Below are 19572 nucleotides of genomic sequence, written 5' to 3' on the forward strand. Positions count from 1 at the left end.
TCCTCCTCCTTTCCTTCTCCGGAGCTGGAGGATTTTGCCACTAGGAAGCGCCCTAGGTTGGCTGATGATGTAGCTCATCCTTCTTGTTCGTTGAAGAGGTCTGACTTGGTGACAAGCGACTTTGACAAGGCACTAGAATGGTGCACTACTGTTCAGATGCCTGCCAAGAGTAGAGCCCTCTCCACGATCCCGGACAGTGATTTCATAAAATCACTGGTGATGTAAGTTTTTCTTCATTACCTTTTGTTCTGAAGACTTTTCTTTTGCTCTTGACTATCTCTGAAGTTATTGCAGGAGTCTCACTGGTAACTTCCACAACCAAGTGGAAGCAGCCTCTAGACTCAGTAGACTGAGTGATGAAGTTTCCAGGCTTCGGGAAGACTCCAAAGCCAAAGACACTGAGATTGCTCGTCTTGGAAACCCAGCTTGGGAGATTGCCCGAGAGAAGAATTCCGAGATCGAGCGTCTTCGTTTGGATTTGGATGATGCCAGGGAGAAGATCCGTTGGCTGGAACGGGAAGCAGGGAAGTCAGGGGTGAAAGGGTTTGAAGCGTTACCCCAAAGGCAAGCTGTTATCCCTTTGCCCGAGTCCCTCCCAACTGATGTTCACAGGGCTTGCATCTTCAAGTATTTGCACAGTAAGCCTTTTGTTGATATGTTGAACGCTTATAACTTGCAGGCATACCGGGATGGCGAAAACGAAGTATGGGAATCGATACTAAGGAGTAATCCTTATTTCAACACGACTCCCCACCGCGCCAATAGTCATCCTGAAGTGTTTGCAAAGCTGGGACTTCCTCCTCCTACCTGGTCCAAGGATGCGATAGACCTTCCACCCCCAGATCCGGACATAATGCATCATCTCGACGATTCTCCTCTGAAAGGATTCAGCTATGAAGAGCTTGCCTTGAATGCAGGTTTGATCAAAGATCAGACTTCTTCCGGTAAAGCTAGATAAAGAGTATGGAGTTGCGGAGGATTTTGTACTTGCAGAATGCTTCGCAATCCCTAAGGGAGAAAAACAAATGATAACATATGTTTTCCCGACCTCGTTCTTCTTCTTCTTCTTCTTGAATCTGTGTTTCTTCTTGACTCTGTGTTTCTTCTGACAAAGCTTCTTCGATCCTGTTTAACTTCTTAATGATCACCGATGATGACTTCTTTTTTTTTTGACCGAGTGAAGATTGTACCCGAACACTTGTTGTTTCATATGTATGTTTGATGTAAAGGTTGGCCCCTTCTGGTCGTTTAAAGAAATAAAGAATTAACTTCATCTTGAACTTTGTCAATCACTTGAGTCATTGTTGCAATAGGTCTTAGCCGTTCAGAACAGTGCCTTTACTTAGACATTTCCGTAGAAATTCAGTAAGTCTGAGAAGGAACTCACTCGGGTTTTAAACCGATGCCTTTACTTAAGAATTTCCGGAGAAATTCAATAAGTCTGAGAAGGAACTCACTCGGGTTTTAAACCGATGCCTATACTTAAGAATTTCCGGAGAAATTCAATAAGTCTGAGAAGGAACTCACTCGGGTTTTAAACCGATGCCTTGTAGAAGGAACTCACTCGGGTTTTAAACAGATGCCTTTTGATTTTGTCCGCCGCTGGATCTGTTCTTGAGTGTTGTATGATGTCCCCCAATCAAAAGACAGTATGTTGAAAACTGATAATTGTATTGATTGAGTTGAAATTTGTTACATCATGAACGAAAATGATAATCTTCAAGGATAATATTTCTTCAGGTGCCTGGCATTCCACGAACGATCCAACTCTTTCTGGGTTGTCATGTTCTTTAGCTTATAAGCTCCTGAACCAACTTGTTTAATAACCATATATGGTCCTTCCCATGAAGGGTCCAATTTCCTTTGATGGCGTGGATCTGAAGCTAAGGTATTTCTCAATACCAAGTCTCCTGCTAAGTATTGACGATTCCTCACTCGGGAATTATAATGTGATGCTATCCTTCGTTGATAATGTTGAGTTCGTGCTATTGCTTTTGCACGAACTTCATCCAACAAATCAAGGCTATCAAGCAGTCCTTGTTCGTTCGCTTTTTCTTCGAACTCTCTGACCGTAGTGTTCCAGCCATTACTTCCACAAGTGCCAATGCCTCAGATCCATAAGCCAACTTAAATGGAGTTTCTCCTGTGGGTGTTTGAACCGTAGTTCGGTAGGCCCACAGTACATTCTGTAATTCTTCGACCCACAAGGCTTTGTCAGCTTCGAGTCTTTTCTTTATTCCCTCAAGTAATGTTTGGTTTGTAACCTCTACTTGACCATTGCTTTGGGGGTATGCCACTGATGACATAAGATGCTCAATCAAATAAGTTCCGCAAAATTGCTCAAATTGTGGATAGTCAAATTGGGTGCCATGATCGGTAACGATTATTTTTGGCATCCCGAACCGATATATAATTGACTCGAGCATGAACTTCTCCACTTTTCTTTTAGTGATGGTTGCCTCGACCCATTTGGTGAAGTAGTCGATTGCTACTATAAGATATTCTCTTCCGCCCAACGCCTTGGTGAATTTGCCCATGATATCGATTCCCCACATCGCAAAAGGGATGGGATCTAAAATTGAAGTCATGGTTTCAGCTGGGCTTTTAGATACTGTAGCGTGGATTTGACAATTGCTACACCGGCGAACATATTCCATAGCAACTTGTTGGAGCTTAGGTCAAGACAACCCAAGCCTTAGAATTTTGTGTGCCAGGGCTCGACCGCCCATGTGAGCACCACAAATTCCTTCATGCACCTCAGCCAGAGCTGATTCTGATCCCTCGGGACCCAAACATCTCAGGAGGGGTCCAGAATAAGATCTTCTGTAAAGCCTTCCATTTTGTATAATGAATCGCGCTGATCGCACTTTGATTAATCTCACCTCTTTCGGATCCTCTGGTAGTTTATCATCTCTCAGATATTCGACTATTGGATCCATCCAGCAACGCTCCGCTTCAATATAGGAAATTTTCTTCTCGTGATAACTTGGAAATGTTATCTCTTCTATGTAGACCAAAGGGTCTAAATTTTTTTCTTTAGCATTGGCTAATCGGGATAGCTCATTTGCCATTGTATTTTCTTTTCTTGAAATCTGACATACTTTCAGATTCCTGAACTCTTTCTCCAATGCTTGCACAATCTCTTGGTATTTCTGTAACCGTGGTTCTTTAACGCCATACTCCCCTTGTACTTGGTTGACAATAAGCTGGGAGTCACTATAAATAGTTACATTTGCTATCGCCAATGCTTTTGCAAGTTTAAGTCCAGATGTTAGGGCCTCGTACTCTGCCTCATTATTACTTGCCTCGAATGCAAATCTTAATGCATATCGAATAATAAATCCCGCCGGACTCTTCAGGAGAATTCCAGCCCCTGCTCCATCCTTGTTACTCGAACCATCCACATATACCTCCCACACTGTCGGGATAGTGGGTTCGGTAACTTCTTCCATGGGTGCAGCACTACAAAGTCGGCTAGTGCTTGAGCTTTGATTGCCGTTTGAGGCTTAAAGCTTACTTGGAACTCGCTGAGTTCAACCGACCATGCCACCATTCTTCCAGACAAATCAGGTTTACGAAGAACTTTACTAAGGGGAAAAGTAGTAAATACCTCGATTGAATGAGCCTGAAAATATGGCCATAGTTTCCTAGCCGCTATCATAAGAGCTAGAGCCTGCTTCTCGATATGAGAATACCGTGTCTCCGCGTCAAGTAGTACGTGGCTGACATAATAAATTGGCCATTGCTTCTTGTCCGTTTCCCGAACGAGTACTGCGCTGATTGCCGAAGGGGATGTTGCTAAATATAGCTGCAAGATTTCTCCCTTCTCGGGTTGAGATAATAGCGGTGGTCTCCCCAACGTCTCCTTCAGTTCTTCAAAAGCTTTTTGACAGTCCTTGGTCCATTTTGCCTCCTTACTGCCCCTCAAATCTTTGAATGCCTTGAAAAAAGGTAGACACTTTTCTCCTAACTGTGAGATGAAACGGTTTAAAGTGGCTACTCTCCCCGTTAAACATTGCACCTCCCGGACAGTTTTGGGGGCTTCCATATCAATCAAAGTTTGTATTTTGGCTGGGTTAGCCTCAATACCCCTTTGTGATACAATGAAGCCCAAGAATTTGCCTGACGAAACTCCGAAGGCACATTTCTCCGGATTCAGCTTCATCTGGTATTTTTGCAATACTGAAAATACCTCTGTTAAATCTTCAATATGTTTCGTCCTTGCAATGCTCTTTACTAGCATATCGTCAACATAAGCTTCGACATTCTTCCCGATCAAGTCCTTGAAAATTTTGTTGACGGCCCTTTGATAAGTAGCTCCTGCATTCTTCAGGCTGAATGGCATGACTTTATAATAAAAACTTTTACGATCAGTCATGAAAGCCGTAAAATTTTCGTCCTCCTTGTTCATGAGGATCTGATTATATCCTGAGTAGGCATCCATGAAACTCAATGTTTCATAGCCTGCAGTTGCATCTATCAAGAGATTGATCCTGAGCAACGGATAACAATCTTTAGGGCAAACCTTGTTGAGATCTGTGTAATCTGTACACATCCTCCACTTCCTGTTTGCCTTTTTGACCATCACCACGTTGGCCAGCCAGATTGGGCATTCAATTGGTTCGATGAAACCAGAACTCTTCAATTTTTCAACTTCACCCCGAACGGTTTAGTATTTTTCCAGGTGGTTCACACAGAACACTTCTACCTCATTAGCTCCCACTAGGCCCTCAATGCTCAAACATCACATAGATTGTGAGCCATGGATGTCCAGTAAATAGAAACACATTCAAAACTGGACAAAAAACTCAGACGGATCACCATCTGACAATCCGTCTGAGACGGCTCTCTGTCTGGGAGTCCATCTCCCCAGAAAACTACCGTCTCACCAGACGGACAATCCGTCTGGCATTCGGTGACCAGACGGATTTTGAGACGACGTACCGTCTGAGAGTTTGTCTGGCTTCTGTGACCAGACAAATTCTGAGACGGCGCACCGTCTAAGAGTCCGTCTGGCTTATGTGACCAGACGGATTTTGAGACGGCTCACCGTCTCAGAATCCGTCTAGTACACGGACGTCAATTCCCCATTTAACAAAAATAATATTTTTTTTCTCAAAAAAACAGAAAATCATGTTTATTTTTTCAAAAAATCATCTAAAAACACATGAAAAAAAATCCAACATTAAATCTTAAACAAAAATTATCATCATGGATTATTAATTCATGCAAATCTTCATTAGGGAAAATCACAAGGATCCTCCCACTCGGATCCGAACTAAAAAATAAGGGTTTCCAAAAAAACCCTATCAATTCTCCCATGGGTTTCGTATTAAACCCTGGATTCTTTGCGGGTTTCAATAAACCCTTGATCCTCCCATTGGATCCATTCATTGAAATTAAACAATGGGGAGGAACAAAGAACCGTGGGAACCAATGGCTCTGATGCCAATGTTGGTAATACTCCAAAATAGTTCAATTCAATTAATTGATGGGGGAAAGATTCCTTACCTAGATTCGCTTTCTCTTTTGTGAAGTATTCGCAGCGGAAGTAAATTTGGATCCACGTTCTCGTTCCACCACCAAATCTCTACCTGAATGATTCCACAATCACAAGGAAAGGGAAGTATTTCCACAACCCAAATGCCTGTGGAATAAAAGATGAAAGAAGATCTAAAGCAAGGAAGGAAACCTCCAAGCCAGCGATTCTAGGAGAGAGAGAGAGAAAGATGGAGCCGCCTCTTTTCTGGAAGAAATCTCGTACGAATGAATCACACCCTATCACTAATGCGGTGGTTATAAATATATAACCTATATTCTGTAACCGCCCTAATTGTGAGTTTCCAGACTTATGACCTCGCGGATGGAGAGGGATTCGAACTGGGGGAGGATACTAATAGAGAAAGTGGGGAAGGAAAAGCACGGTGCTAGCCCTTGGGCAACTAATTTATTAATTATATTAATAAATTCCAACATGTCCAATTTCCTTTTTTTAATTATTTTATGTTTTCTGCATTTTTTCTGGTCGACCACTTCCCCAATCATCACATCTCGCCTTCCTGATAAATCGGACCAAACCGAAAAACCCAGTCCTTCCCTGGTCTTCCTCCTTAATTTGCATATTTGCTTTCAACTACAACACCTATGTCTTTATTTCCAATCCACCTTCTGCTTCTTCTTTCTTTCCATGTATATAGCCTCTTGTTAGTTTGTCTTCTTCTCTGAAGAGTATCATATTTCAAACAATATTAAGTTTTGGTTTATAGAGACAACAATATGTAGTGTCTATCATTCCTTAGTTTCTGACCTGCAATTACCACCAAGAATCGAATATCTTAAATACAGTCCAAGTCTCGAACCCTAGCCTCTCCAAGTACCTTAAATGATACAAAGTAAAATCAAATATTGAATCAACATAATTTCTCACCTAACAAATCAAGAAATGGAGAATAAAAGAGAAGCTAGCAAACATTGGAAGATGTCCAAATTTTATCATTAATTTCTCTGAAAGTTGGGTAGAGGCAACGGCATCATGCTTGATGCCACCACTACAACAACTGACTATGTTGAAGGGGGAGGTGAAATAACCTTTCTAACTGAAGTTAGCGGAACAAAAAACAAAGAGACTCAATTGAAGGGTGATCTAGTCCATTTCCCAAATTGATTCAAAGAGAATCTCTGCTATTTTAGTGTTTTCATTGTGGAACTTATGAGAAAATAATAGGGGAACGGAGTCTTTGATCATGGCAAAAAAAAAAAAAAAAAAATGAAAAGAGGAAGGAGCAGTTGGGGTTTATTTGTTAGGGTGTCAGGAAGAAAATGAAATGATCTTCAGTTGAAAAGATGAGGATAAGGGATAACGAGAGAGGATGGTCTCTGATCAGTGGTGGTCTCCAATCAATGGTGACACAAGAGGATTACCGGGACATATCTTTGCCTGATGGGGGGAGTGGAGGGTTAGTCTTAGGGGTAACATTGTCCAAAAGGAGGAAAGGATATTGTTTTGGCTATTTTTGTAAACCTTAACTTTTTTATTCATTTTAGTTCATTGAAACATTGAGTGGCTAGTTTTGAAAGAGAACCTAAAAGTGGCTAATCATGTAATTTTTCTGAATATTATTGGTTGTCAAATCTCCAAAGATGCATGGCCCCACTACACTCGAAGACTTATAAGAGCACCTATGTTCGTATCATATGTGGCGGAATTTTCTTCCTTCATATGACATGTCAATCATATCGTCATCCTTTTTGTGTCTAGGTGCCTGTGGTGCGGTGCACTCTTCCCTCCGAGAACATTTTTTCTAACGATATACTTGAATGTGAAAGTGCATGTTTACGTTCAACTATAGAGCATGAATTAAAATGTTGAACGGCAACATGGTGAAAGTAACTTTGGGCCCTATTGTAATAGTGTCACTTTAAACAAATCTACTAGGGGTCTTACTTTTGCTATGCATTGAGCTCCTAAAAGCCTATAGCCTTGTTGAAGTCAAACACCAACTTGGAAGGTTGGCAAAGCAAAGACTAGAAGGTAGAAGATGCTGAGGCGGTTGAAGAGATGAAGTCGGTTCAGTTCAGAAGCTTGATGAAGATAGTATAATGCTGCAGAATCTTCAAGAGGATTGTAGAAGATGCAGAGGCAATTGAGCAACAAAGTCGGTTCAGAAACATAGTAGAAGCTTGAGGAAAAATCAGAGGCGGTAGAAGATAGAGTTGGCTCAAAGTAAACCGACTGTTTCAGATGAAACAGTCGGTTAAGAATCTTATAAATAGAATGGAATTGCTATTGTGAAAGTATGCGTGAGGAGAGCTAGTGGAAGGAGAGAAGGAGAGTAAGAGAAGAAGCAGGTGTAGAAACACCTTTGATACACGTGAGCAGAAAGAGATTGAAGAGAGAGAGAGTTAATAGTGGAGAGAAAAAGTGTTGTAGCACGTCTTTTGTAAGCTTTCCTTTTTTAAATTAGAAGAGTGTTTCTTTGTTGTAGTGTTTTTCTAAACCTCCTTCTTGTGAGAATTATATACAACTGTTTGTGAGTGGTTATACCATCACCTTGTTGTGCGCCAACACGTGGTATCAGAGCCTTGTTCGATTCTAGTTGATCTGAAGCATCAACTTGATATGGGATGGCGAATATGATCCAGCCTCAGATTCCTAAATTATCAAAATCCAATTATGATAATTGGAGCATTCAGATGAAGGTACTGCTTGGATCTTAAGATCTGTGGGAGATTGTCGATGAAGGCTATACAGAATCAGCTGCAGAAGTAGCCCTATCCGATGCACAAAAAAGTACGTTGAAGGATTTAAGAAGGAAAGACAAGAAAACTCTATTTCTCATTTATCAAGGTGTTGACGAATCAGTGTTCGAAAAGATTTCAAATGTCATATCAGCAAAGCAGGCATGGGATATTCTGCAGAAATCCTATCAAGGCGTGGATAAAGCAAAAAAGGTACGCCTTCAAGCTCTAAAAGCTGAATTTGAAACTCTTAGAATGAGTACATTTGAGTCTATTTTTGATTACTTTAGTCGAGTTCAAATTATTAGTAATCAAATGAAGAGAAATGGAGAAATATTAGATGATGTCCGGATTATGGAAAAGATCCTTAGATCCCTTGTTCCAAAATTTGAACATATTGTGGTGGCGATTGAGGAATCTAAGGATCCATCCACAATCTCTATTGATGAGCTTATGGGTTCTCTCCAAGCTCACGAGAAAAGGATAAATAGAAATAAAAATCTTGGTGAAAGTTTGGATCAAGCTCTACAGAGTAAATTATCCATAAAAGATGAAGGTTCAAGTAGCAGAAATCAAGGACGAGGACTAGGAAATCGTGGACGAAGCAGTCGCGGACGAGAAATATTCAAAGGCAGCAACTATAGCAATTATGGTGGACGTGGAGGATGGAGAGAACAAAATAATTATGATCGAGGACGATCCAATATAAGAGGTCGAGGTTGGAGATCAAGAGGACGTGGTTCTTATTCTCAAAGAAATGAAAGATCCCAATATCAATGCTATAATTGTAAGAGGTATGGTCATCTCAGCTATGAGTGCCAGGAAAAGCTTGAACCAAAGATTGAAGAAAAGACTCACCTTGCTAAAGAAGTGGTGAATGATCAATCCACAGTGTTGCTGACCTATAGAGGAGATGGAAAAGAACAGGAGCATACCTGGTTCCTTGACACCGGCGCAAGTAATCACATGTGTGGCATCAAGGAATATTTTACAGAATTGAACGAGACAGTCCAAGGAGAAGTCATGTTTGGTGATTCATCTAAGATTCCAGTCAAAGGAAAATGCAAGATAATGATCCAGGCGAAGAATGGAGACCACAAGTTCATCACAGATGTCTATTATGTTCCAGGACTACAAAGCAACATAATAAGTCTTGGACAACTCCTAGAAAAGGGTATGAGATCTATCTCTAGAATTTCACACTCACTATTATGAACAAGGTTGGAGATTTGATTGCAAGAGTAAAGATGTCTAAGAATAGACTATTTACTTTGGACATCAAAGAAGAAAAGGTAAAGTGCCTAAACTTCATCATTAAGAATGACTCATGGTTATGGCATTTGTGGTTTGGGCATCTTGGCTTCAACGGCTTAAAATTACTGTGGAAATCAAAGATGGTGAATGGTTTACCAAAGATTGATCATCCAAATCAAATCTGTGAAGGATGCATTCGAGGAAAGTCATACAGAAAAAGCTTTGAAGTTGGAAAGTCAAGAAGAGCAACAAAGCTTTTGCAGCTGATTCACAGTTATATAGTTTGACCACTTGAGGTTGCATCACTTGGAGGTCACAGGTACTTTATTACCTTTATTGATGATTTTAGCCGTAGTATTTGGGTATATTTCATTAAAGAAAAATCAGATGCTTTAGACAAATTTAAAGAGTTTAAAGCACTGATTGAAAAGCAAAGTGGCTATCATATCAAGACTCTCAGATTAGATAGAGGAGGTGAGTATACTTCAAGATAATTTGAAAATTTTTGCAAAGAGAATGATATCTTGCACCAGCTCACAGCTGCTTATACTCCACAACAAAATGGAATCGCAGAACAGAAGAATAACACAATTCTCGACATGGTGAGAAGCATCTTGAAAGGTAAGAATCTACTTAAAGTCTTTTGGGTTGAAGCTGTAGCATTTGTTGTTTATCTACTTAACAGATGCCCAACTAAAAGAGTCAAGTTCAAGACACCTTTTGAAGCATGGACCGGGTACAAACCCAGTGTTAGTCATTTCAAAATCTTTGGATGCATTGCATATGCACATGTGCTAGAGCAAAAAAGGAGAAAGCTAGATGATAGAGGAGAAAAGCATATTTTCATAGGCTATGATGCAAGAACAAAAGCCTACAGACTCTACAACCCAATTAGCAAGAAACTTATAATCTCAAGAGATGTTGATTTTGATGAAGCAGATCATTGGAAGTGGACAGAAGAAGAAGAAAAGAATGTCAAAGGAACATTTTTGGAAAATGAAGAAGCTCTTCAAGAACAAGCACCGACGCAGAATGAAGATCCAAGTTAGACTCCTCCACCATGTCCAGTTCCAATAACTCCAGACAGCAGTAGCTCCTCAACAGAAGCTCTTACAAGAACACGAAGCCTTAGTGATATCTACAACACTTCTGAACCAATACAAATGATAGATGATTTTACATTGTTTTGCCTTTTAGCAGAATGTGATCCAATCACATATAAAGAAGTTGCTCGTGAAAAGAAATGGCAAAAAGCCATGGATGAAGAAATAGAAGCCATCAAGAAAAATGATACATGGGAGCTCACTGATTTGCTAAAAGGACACAAGACAATTGGAGTAAAGTGGGTGTATAAGACGAAGACAAATCAAGAAGGAAAAGTTGAGAAAAACAAGGCAAGACTTGTTGCAAAAGGCTACAAGCAACAACAAGGTATTGATTATGATGAAGTATTTGCACCAGTTGCAAGGATTGACACCATTAGACTTCTGATTGCTTTGGCAGCTCAGAACAAGTGGAGAATCTATCAGATGGATGTAAAATCAGCTTTTCTCAATGGATACCTGGAAGAAGAAGTATACATTGAGCAACCCTAAGGATATGTGAAGAAAGGCCAAGAAGATAAAATATACAAGCTAAGGAAAGCATTGTATGGCTTAAAGCAAGCACCAAGGACTTGGAACATGAGGGTTGATGCATATTTCCAGCAGAACGGCTTCACAAAGAGTCCATATGAACACACCTTATATACAAAGATAAATGGAGATGGAGATATCATGTTCATTTGTCTCTATGTGAATGACATGATTTTCACAGGAAATAATCCAAGTATGTTCGAAGACTTTAAGAAAGCCATGACACGAGAATTTTAGATGACAGATATTGGAAAGATGTCATGTTTTCTTGGAATAGAGGTAACGCAAGCAGATGAAGGAATCTTCATTTCACAGAAGAAGTATGCAGAACAAGTACTCAAGAAGTTCAAGATGGATCATTGCAAGGCAATAGAAACACCAGCAGATACAAATGTGAAGCTGAGACGTGATTCAGAAGAAGAGCATGTCAATCCTACTTTCTATAGAAGCCTGATTGGAAGCCTAAGGTACTTAACTATCACAAGATCAAACATCATGTATATAGTAGGTGTTGTTAGCAGATACATGGAAGAACCAAAGCAATGTCACTTCATCACAGCAAAGAGGATTCTAAGGTACATAAGAGGTACAACTTCTCAAGGTCTGTTCTATACCCAGTCAAATAATCCAAGACTAGTTGGCTACACCGACAGTGATTATGGGTGAGACCTAGATACAAGAAAAAGTACTTCAGGGTATGTATTTCTTATTGGATCTGTAGCAGTTTCATGGTCATCAAAGAAGCAATCAACTATGGCGCTTTCATCATGTGAAGTAGAATATATTGCAGCAGCATTATGTACATGCCAAGCAATATGGTTGAGGAATCTTATGCAAGAGATGCATCATCCACAAAAGGATCCTACAACCATATACATTGACAATAAGTCAGCACTCTTTCTCGTGAAGAATCCAGTGGCCCACAGCAGAACTAAGCACATTGACACGAAGTACCATTTTATACGACAGCATGTGAAAGACAACAATGTGAAGCTGGCATACTGTCAAACTGAAGATCAAATTGCAAATATTTTTACAAAGCCACTCAAGACTGAAGTGTTCAAGAGATTAAAAGCACAACTCGGCATGACATGTTGAGTTTGAGGGGGAGTGTTGAAGTCAAACACTGACTTGGAAGGTCGGCAAAGCAAAGACTAGAAGGTAGAAGATGCAGAGGCGGTTGAAGAGATGAAGTCGGTTCAGTTCAGAAGCTTGATGAAGATAGTAGAATGCTGCAGAATCTTCAAGAGGATTGTAGAAGATGCATAGGCGGTTGAGCAACAAAGTCGGTTCAGAAACATAGTAGAAGCTTGAGGAAAGATCAGAGGCAGTAGAAGATAGAGTTGGTTAAGAATCTTATAAATAGAATGGAACTGCTATTGTGAAAGTATGTGCGTGAAAATTAGAGAATAGAAGAAAGAGAGCTAGTGGAAGGAGAGACGGAGAGTAAGAGAAGAAGCAAGTGTAGAAACACCTTTGATACACATGAGCAGAAAGAGATTGAAGAGAGAGAGAGTTAATAGTGGAGAGAAAAAGTGTCGTAGCACGTCTTTTGTAAGCTTTCATTTTTCAAATTAGAAGAGTGTTTCTTTGTTGTAGTGTTTTTTTAAACCTCCTTCTTGTGAGAATTATATACAACTGTTTGTGAGTGGTTATACCATTACCTTGTTGCGCCAACAAGCCTACCCTATATTCGTTTAGGAAGAACGACCTTGAGAATAAATTTCAAATCAATTTTTTGTTCTCTTAAAATTCTTTCTCCCTATCTTTATCGAGAGAAATTATCTCAAGTCAGTTATTCTGTGTCCAAGAATTCTTGAACCAATTAGGAAGTTGAATATAAGAAAATACTTGGGAATAAAAAGTGAAGAAGCAGCCTTTTAAGAGAATATATATATATATATTGCTCAAATCTGGGAAGGAGGGAAGGTAAAAAGTTTGGCTTACACGAAAGAGGAAAAGTAATCCAATTGTTACGCCCCTTGATATTCTTGTCTGCATGAGGAAGAGAATACAATCAAAGCTAGATTACAACCATGAGTACTGAAGATGAAACTCTCTTTCGTTCTTTTATTCTTTTCAAATTCAAGTCAAGACAAACTTTGAAATGGCCTGTACTTCCCAATGTCAAGTATTTCTTTCGTGTAGCCTTGGGAATTTTATGCTTGGTTAGGGAAGTAGGGCGAGGAGTTGAGGGAAGAAAGTAAATTAAGTCATTCTGGATCTTGTAGCTTAATTCTAGGTTCTGTTCCATCCAAAGGTGACAAATGGTAACTCCAAAAGCTACCTTACTGTTACAGTTTTAACTGGACCATGTGAAGGATAAACCACTATATACGTAGACATACTGTATTCTTTGTATTCTTGTATTGGTACATCTAAGTCTTGTACTTACAGCTGTCTATAAACACTGTAATCTGAGTCTGTAATAATCAATTGAAATCACATTCTCTAAATGGTATCAGTTTGTTTTCTCTGACGAAATTATCAAAATGCCTTCTGCAATCTCTTGTGTTGATTGCATTATCCCAGAATGGCACTTGGACCTTAGTTCCCGCTCTCCTCATCAGTGTTGTGGACTGCAAATGGGTCTTTCGTATTAAACGAATATCAGATGGAACCATCCCATGTTATAAAGCTGCGCTTGGTTGCTATTAGATCACCAGAGGACAGGATTTGATTTTGAGACATCTAGTCATATAGTTTAGCCGGTAAAAGTACGCCTTGTTCTCTCCTACTCATGATCTCTTGGAGCTCTTGTAGGCGATGTACGGTATCACGGCCTTCAATGGAGCAGGCGGAATACTGTGCTATTCCCTCTATTACAACTGAAATTATATGGATTAGATCCCTTCTTACTGTAACGGAAGTCTTCTTGCCGACTGCTTCTACAATCCTTTGTGATAATCTGAGTGCTACGTTACTCACGATGAATTCTATTTTCTACTCCCACACACTAAACATTTGCAACTAGATTTTCATTATGTGTATGAACTTGCGTCTAGCAAATGTCTCTCTTCGCTTTGTCTCTACAGCTGTTCAGGTTGCGATGCCTTAACCAAGGAACTGTTTAGGCCTCGGTTTCTCTTCCTACATGACAAGCTTGCTGTCCAAGGCGTTCTTCACTTGTAGGGGCATGTAAGGATAAGCCACCTTATATGTAGATATAATTTATTCTTTGTATTCTTGTATTTGTACATCTAAGTCTTGTATTTACAGTGTATAATTACTATAATCAAGTGAAATCATATTTTCTACAGACCAACCCCTAAAAGTGTTCCTAATCCACCTCTCCTCAAGGAATGCAATGAAAATGGGCAGTAGTAGAATACATATTAATTCCCTTGAAGAAATCTGAGTTGGAAGAGACGATAAAAAGAGATTATATGAATGTATACTTTTTTATTGCTACTTTGTCCTTCAAAAGAAGCCGTTTCTGTTTGTTAATGATATATTTGCTACGTTCGACCCTCCAATTGTTTGAATAGAGATTTTTTAGTAATATTAACCTTTCCCTTTCTACGCAATTTATGGTTTCCTTTCAATTATTAGTTAAACACGGCTAAAGGTACCTATTTGATTTGAGTAATTCTATTGAAGCAGAAAAGAAAAGTAAATAAAAGGCTAAATATTCCACGGCACTCTATATTATAATACAACCAATTATAATGTATGGTGCAAAGTGTTGGGCTATTAATAAATATTATATAGTTCTACCAAAAAAATAATAATAAGTATTATATAGATAGACTCAATATAGTAGAAATGAAGATGTTAAGATGGATAAATGACAAAACTATTAAGAATATAAGATAAGGAAAGATCATATTAGAATTGATCTGGGTGTAGCTCCGACAAATGATAAGCTACAAGAAAATTATTTGATGTGGCACAACTACATTCAACAGAGGCCTGTCAATGCCCCTATGAGGAGAAGCAATCTGATCAAGATTGAAGGAATTAGAAGAGCTAGGGCTAACCTAAGATTACCTTAAGAGGAGTGACAAGAAAGAATATGCATAGCTTAGGTCTTGTATCTAATATCACCTCATTGAAAGACAAATATTCATGTATTGACCCATGAAGTTGGGAGCAGGCATCTTGTTATCATTATTGTTGTACTTTATATCATAATTAGCTGAACTATAAAAGAAAGTAGAGCTCATAAAATAGGAAAATAATAGAGATAGAGATCCAGAAATCTTAATCAAACGTATCTGGAAAAATGCCAATAGCCCAAACAAATTCATTTAGTTTCCATTGTATATATACCAAATTGCAGGATCCAATCCACTATCAAACAAAAATTGTAAAGATACTTACTATTGAAGAGGTTAACAAATTAGCTAATATCAGAATATCCCTCTTATTCTCACACTCTTAATGTTAGAACGCAAATACACTAAAGTAGCCCAGATTTGATGCCTTTCTTAACAAGGAAATCTGCAGTTGGATTAGATTCCCTATAACAGGAGGAGATCTTCCACCTGAGAGATCTTAAATATGATTTCAGTACAGCAATCTTCTATATAATATTGTGATTAAGGAATATCTTGGTGTAAACTGTACTTCAAGAATCAAAACAGTATGATAATCTAATCCCCAGGTTAATATATTTTATCAAAGTGATCTAGGTCATAACTTTTTACTATACAATTCATGAGATCCTACGTGACAACGTGCAATAATTATAATATAGTAAAGAAAGGGAGCAATGGAAATCAAGGGATAGGTCTTTTTGGTTATATATGCAATCTCCTCGTGAAGAGAATAAGAACCTTGTTAGAGTACTAAAATATATATGTAGATATATATTTTTTTTGGTTAAAATATATGTAGATATTAACAGCTAGCTAAAAGGAGAAGAAGAGAAAAGCGTTTCAGGTTCCTTTCTTTTCTTCAATCAGAACGTTTTATGTTGGGAAACCCTTTATGTTGTATGTGTTTTGCTTTTATGTGTATGGAAGCTATTCTCCATAGAAACTTGAAAAAGAAAGATAATTAAAGAGAAACTGGAAAAGCAAAGGCTGCCAGAAGAGATCTTTTATTCTTCACAAACTGAAGATATATAGACATGGGCTGCATTTCTAAGCCAAGCTTACCCATGCAAAGGGAAAAGGAGAAGCATTCATCAATATATCTGTAAGTAAAAGAGCACGTGCACAAAGAGCATCTGGGTTCTGAGGGAGAGAGAGAGAGAGAGAGAGAGAGAGAGAGAGAGAGAGAGAGAGAGAGAGAGAGAGAGAGAAAGAGGGATGACTACCTTGAAGAGTTACTCCATAAAGTGGTGGTGGTTGTAGATGGGTAATCTGTGTCTCTGTGTATAGATCCATCTGATGCTCCTCCTTGATGATCAATTAATCGTGGTAAACTAAGATCACCCGACGCTGGCATGATATCTTCTTCTCCAGACCCATCTGATTGACCTGCAAGAGAAAACGGAAAAGATAAATTCTTGTAATAAGGTCAGAGAAAGAGAGATTTGTTTTTGTGTATGTGTGTGGTTAGGTACCACAGAGAGAGAAGAAGAAGAAGAGAAAGGATCTCAAAATGGAAAGAAATAGAGGAGGAGAGAAGAGATAAGGCTGCTAAAACAAGGTGAAGGCTAAACAATACGAATTACCTGAGGAAGCTGCAGGTTTGTCAGTAGTCTTAACAGTTCGATACATCTGCAAAGGCAAAGTATAACAAAAGTAATAAGTGAAAATGAAAGAAAAGCGAACCAGTTAACGAGGGTTAAAAAAATAAGAAATAAAAATGGAAAGGCCAAAGAGCCCTCGTTTCCCCAAAAGAAATAGAAATAACAATAAACAAAGAAATCAGGAAAAAGCCATTCCCAAACCGAATCAGATGGTTTCCTCTCTCTCTCTGTGCTTTTTTTATTTTTTGTTTTTCTTCATTAACCACGAGGTTGATGTTTGGTAAGGATCAGTAATGATCTGTATTATTGTGAAATGATGACTACTTTTCCCCTTATCATTCCCGTACGCAGTCTCTCTCTCTCGTTCTGTCTTTCTCTGGATCTCTCTAAAAGAAGAAGTTGTCGTGCCTAACAAAACCAGACTGTTCATTCATTCATTCAGCCTCAGCATTCATCGGATACTGTGCCAGACTAATAGATTTGATCTGACCGGTAAGAGAAAGAGAGTATCCGAGAGAGAACGAAAGGAGAAAAACGGAAGGTGTTTTGCAGTTAACAATACCTGCAAATGACTTTTCACATGAGCTAATGTGAGATCCTTGACATCCATGAGCTCAAGAACGGATTTTGGAGTAGCCCCTGAAAACCAAACAAATAATTATGATACTAATTATATTTAGAAAAAAAAAAACAAACAAACAAACAAAAACCGAAGATCTCTAATGTTCTTTTTCCTTTATAAAGTACAAAATTAGATAAAAATCAAGAACTAAGCAGTAAAGACAGTAAAAATGCTCACTTTCATGTCCGCCAAGGAGCTCCACTGCGTGAACAAAGCGAGCATGAAGGGTGCTTGTCCAACGCATACGCGGCGCTCTCATACTCCGCTTTGCCGGCAGCTTTGGCATGAATCTTGATCTAATCATTCCATGAGAACCTTCTGAAGGCCCCAAACCATACTGCTGATGGGGATACTGGAGGTTGTGTTGGTGTAGGTTGTATTGATGGTGCAGTAGTTGCTGAGATTTGAATGAATCCGACGAAAATCCATTTAACATAGAAGAAGTCACCGCTATCCGATAAGCTGTTGGAGATGAAGAAGAGGAGTTGGGTCCAGAGTTTAAGATTGCCATGGGATCCAAACCTCCAGGTAGAAAGCCAGTAGAAGTAGAAGCAGAAGAACAAGAGGAAGAAGCAGAAGGTGGTGATGACGAAGACCAAGAAGGATAAGAAGACGACATTGGGTACGAACACATCTTTGAAGGATCGTTCTCTCTTGAATGCTCTAAAGGCATAAAAGGGAATGAACGGCTGTGATAGATGGGAATCCCTTTGATCGGTCTCAAGCCTTCTGACACATCATGAAGTGGTGAGGCACCTTGATTAGTGAGTCGGTTTCTGCTGTTAAGATGGTGAAGAAACTGATGATGCTGCTCTTGATGTAGTTCTACTATTTCATCTTCTTTACTTCCTCTGATGAAGTTTCTCCTCCAACAGTTCTCAGATTCCAACCCATTTCTTGGATTTGTCAGTAAAAGCTGTGTGTGTGGATCTGTTCTCACTGATGAGCTATCACCGTTTGACCTCAAACCTTCCGGTCGTCGCCGAAGATCGAACCTGTTGTCCGGCTTGCTGTTGCTATTGTACATGGAGGAAGGAGCACTATTAGGTGGGCTAATGTGCAAGGATAGATCAGGAGCTGACATCGAAGAGGACTCTACAAACATTGTCGACCCCAAGGGGAATTTTTTTGCTCGATTCAGACAAAACCACTGTTTTTCCAGTTCCAAAGATAAACTGAATTGGGTATCTGAGCTTTTGATGAAGTGGGTCTTTCTCCTCCTTACTTATCCTTACTCTATCAAGGGGAGAAGAAAGTGAGATGGAGGAGCGCCTGGGTATGCTCAGGAGGAGTTCAGATTTAAGAGAGAGAGAGTGAAAGAAGAAGAAGAAGAGAATTGCAGAGCGATTTTCAGATAGGCACAGTATTCTTCTGGTCTTTTCTCTTCTTCTTCTTTAAGAAACAGACATGCTCGACAGAGGAAAATAGAGGGACGAAGAAGGGGATAGAAGACGGATAGGGAAACAGATGGGATATGTATGTTGTTACGCAATGAAAGATGAATTAAAAATTTGAAAAAGGCATGGAAAGGAGAGGGATGGATTTGGGTCTGCGTTCCTCGAGACTATATCGCAGAAAATGACACTCAAACTAGTCTCTGTCTGTGCGTCTCTGTTTCTCTCTCTCTTCCCTTCCTTTTCTCCATTGATCTATGGTCAAAACACGCAAAGCAGCAAAAGAATGGACCATGGACTTCTTTCCCCGGAGACGACGGGATAAAAAAATACAAGATAGAGAAACAGACACTCCCAAGTGATTCCTTTCCCCCCACTGTCTTCGCTTCTCTGATCACTTTCTCTCTTTCTCTGGTTGTTTGCTTTTTATTTTACTCATGGACTTTTTTTAATAATTTTACACAATCAGGTGGGTTGGGGTTTCAAACTCTCAAGTGGTTTTTGGTTTCTTCAAAATTTCGTGGGATAAACAAGTTTTAATGGTGATAGATTCTCGGGAGATATTGAGAAGGACAAAGCAATAATGGAGTGCATTGACCTGAGTGACCCATCCCACAAAGGGTTGTTTGAAAGGGTTGTTTGTTTGCTTTCAAATTGTTAACATCGTAAACCCTAATTCCACATACCTTCTAATTCCCTTTCATCCTCCCAAATATTCCCCTTCTAATCCTTCAACAACAGCTGCTCCTGTCAACCATCATGTGTGGTTTTAATTACGCCATCCCTCTC

General features: G+C 39.4%; 1 protein-coding gene across 1 annotated transcript in view; it reads right to left on the reverse strand.

Annotated features, from left to right (window-relative positions):
* LOC149001821 (transcription repressor KAN1-like) overlaps positions 1-19247 on the reverse strand; it is a 33421-nt gene extending 14174 nt beyond the window's left edge. The window contains exons 1-4 of the mRNA XM_089136844.1: positions 17567-19247; positions 17330-17406; positions 16750-16795; positions 16390-16552 (exon numbers count right to left, since the gene is read on the reverse strand). Coding sequence (XP_088992970.1) covers positions 16390-16552; positions 16750-16795; positions 17330-17406; positions 17567-18494 — 1214 coding nt within the window. The 5' untranslated portion in view covers positions 18495-19247. The remainder of the gene's footprint in view (positions 1-16389; positions 16553-16749; positions 16796-17329; positions 17407-17566) is intronic.
* Positions 19248-19572: the final 325 nt, after the last annotated feature.

This window comes from Hakea prostrata, chromosome 10 (assembly GCF_041222555.1).
Source record: "Hakea prostrata isolate BN-2017 chromosome 10, UWA_Hpros_2, whole genome shotgun sequence".
In the NCBI taxonomy this organism is placed as follows: domain Eukaryota; kingdom Viridiplantae; phylum Streptophyta; class Magnoliopsida; order Proteales; family Proteaceae; genus Hakea; species Hakea prostrata.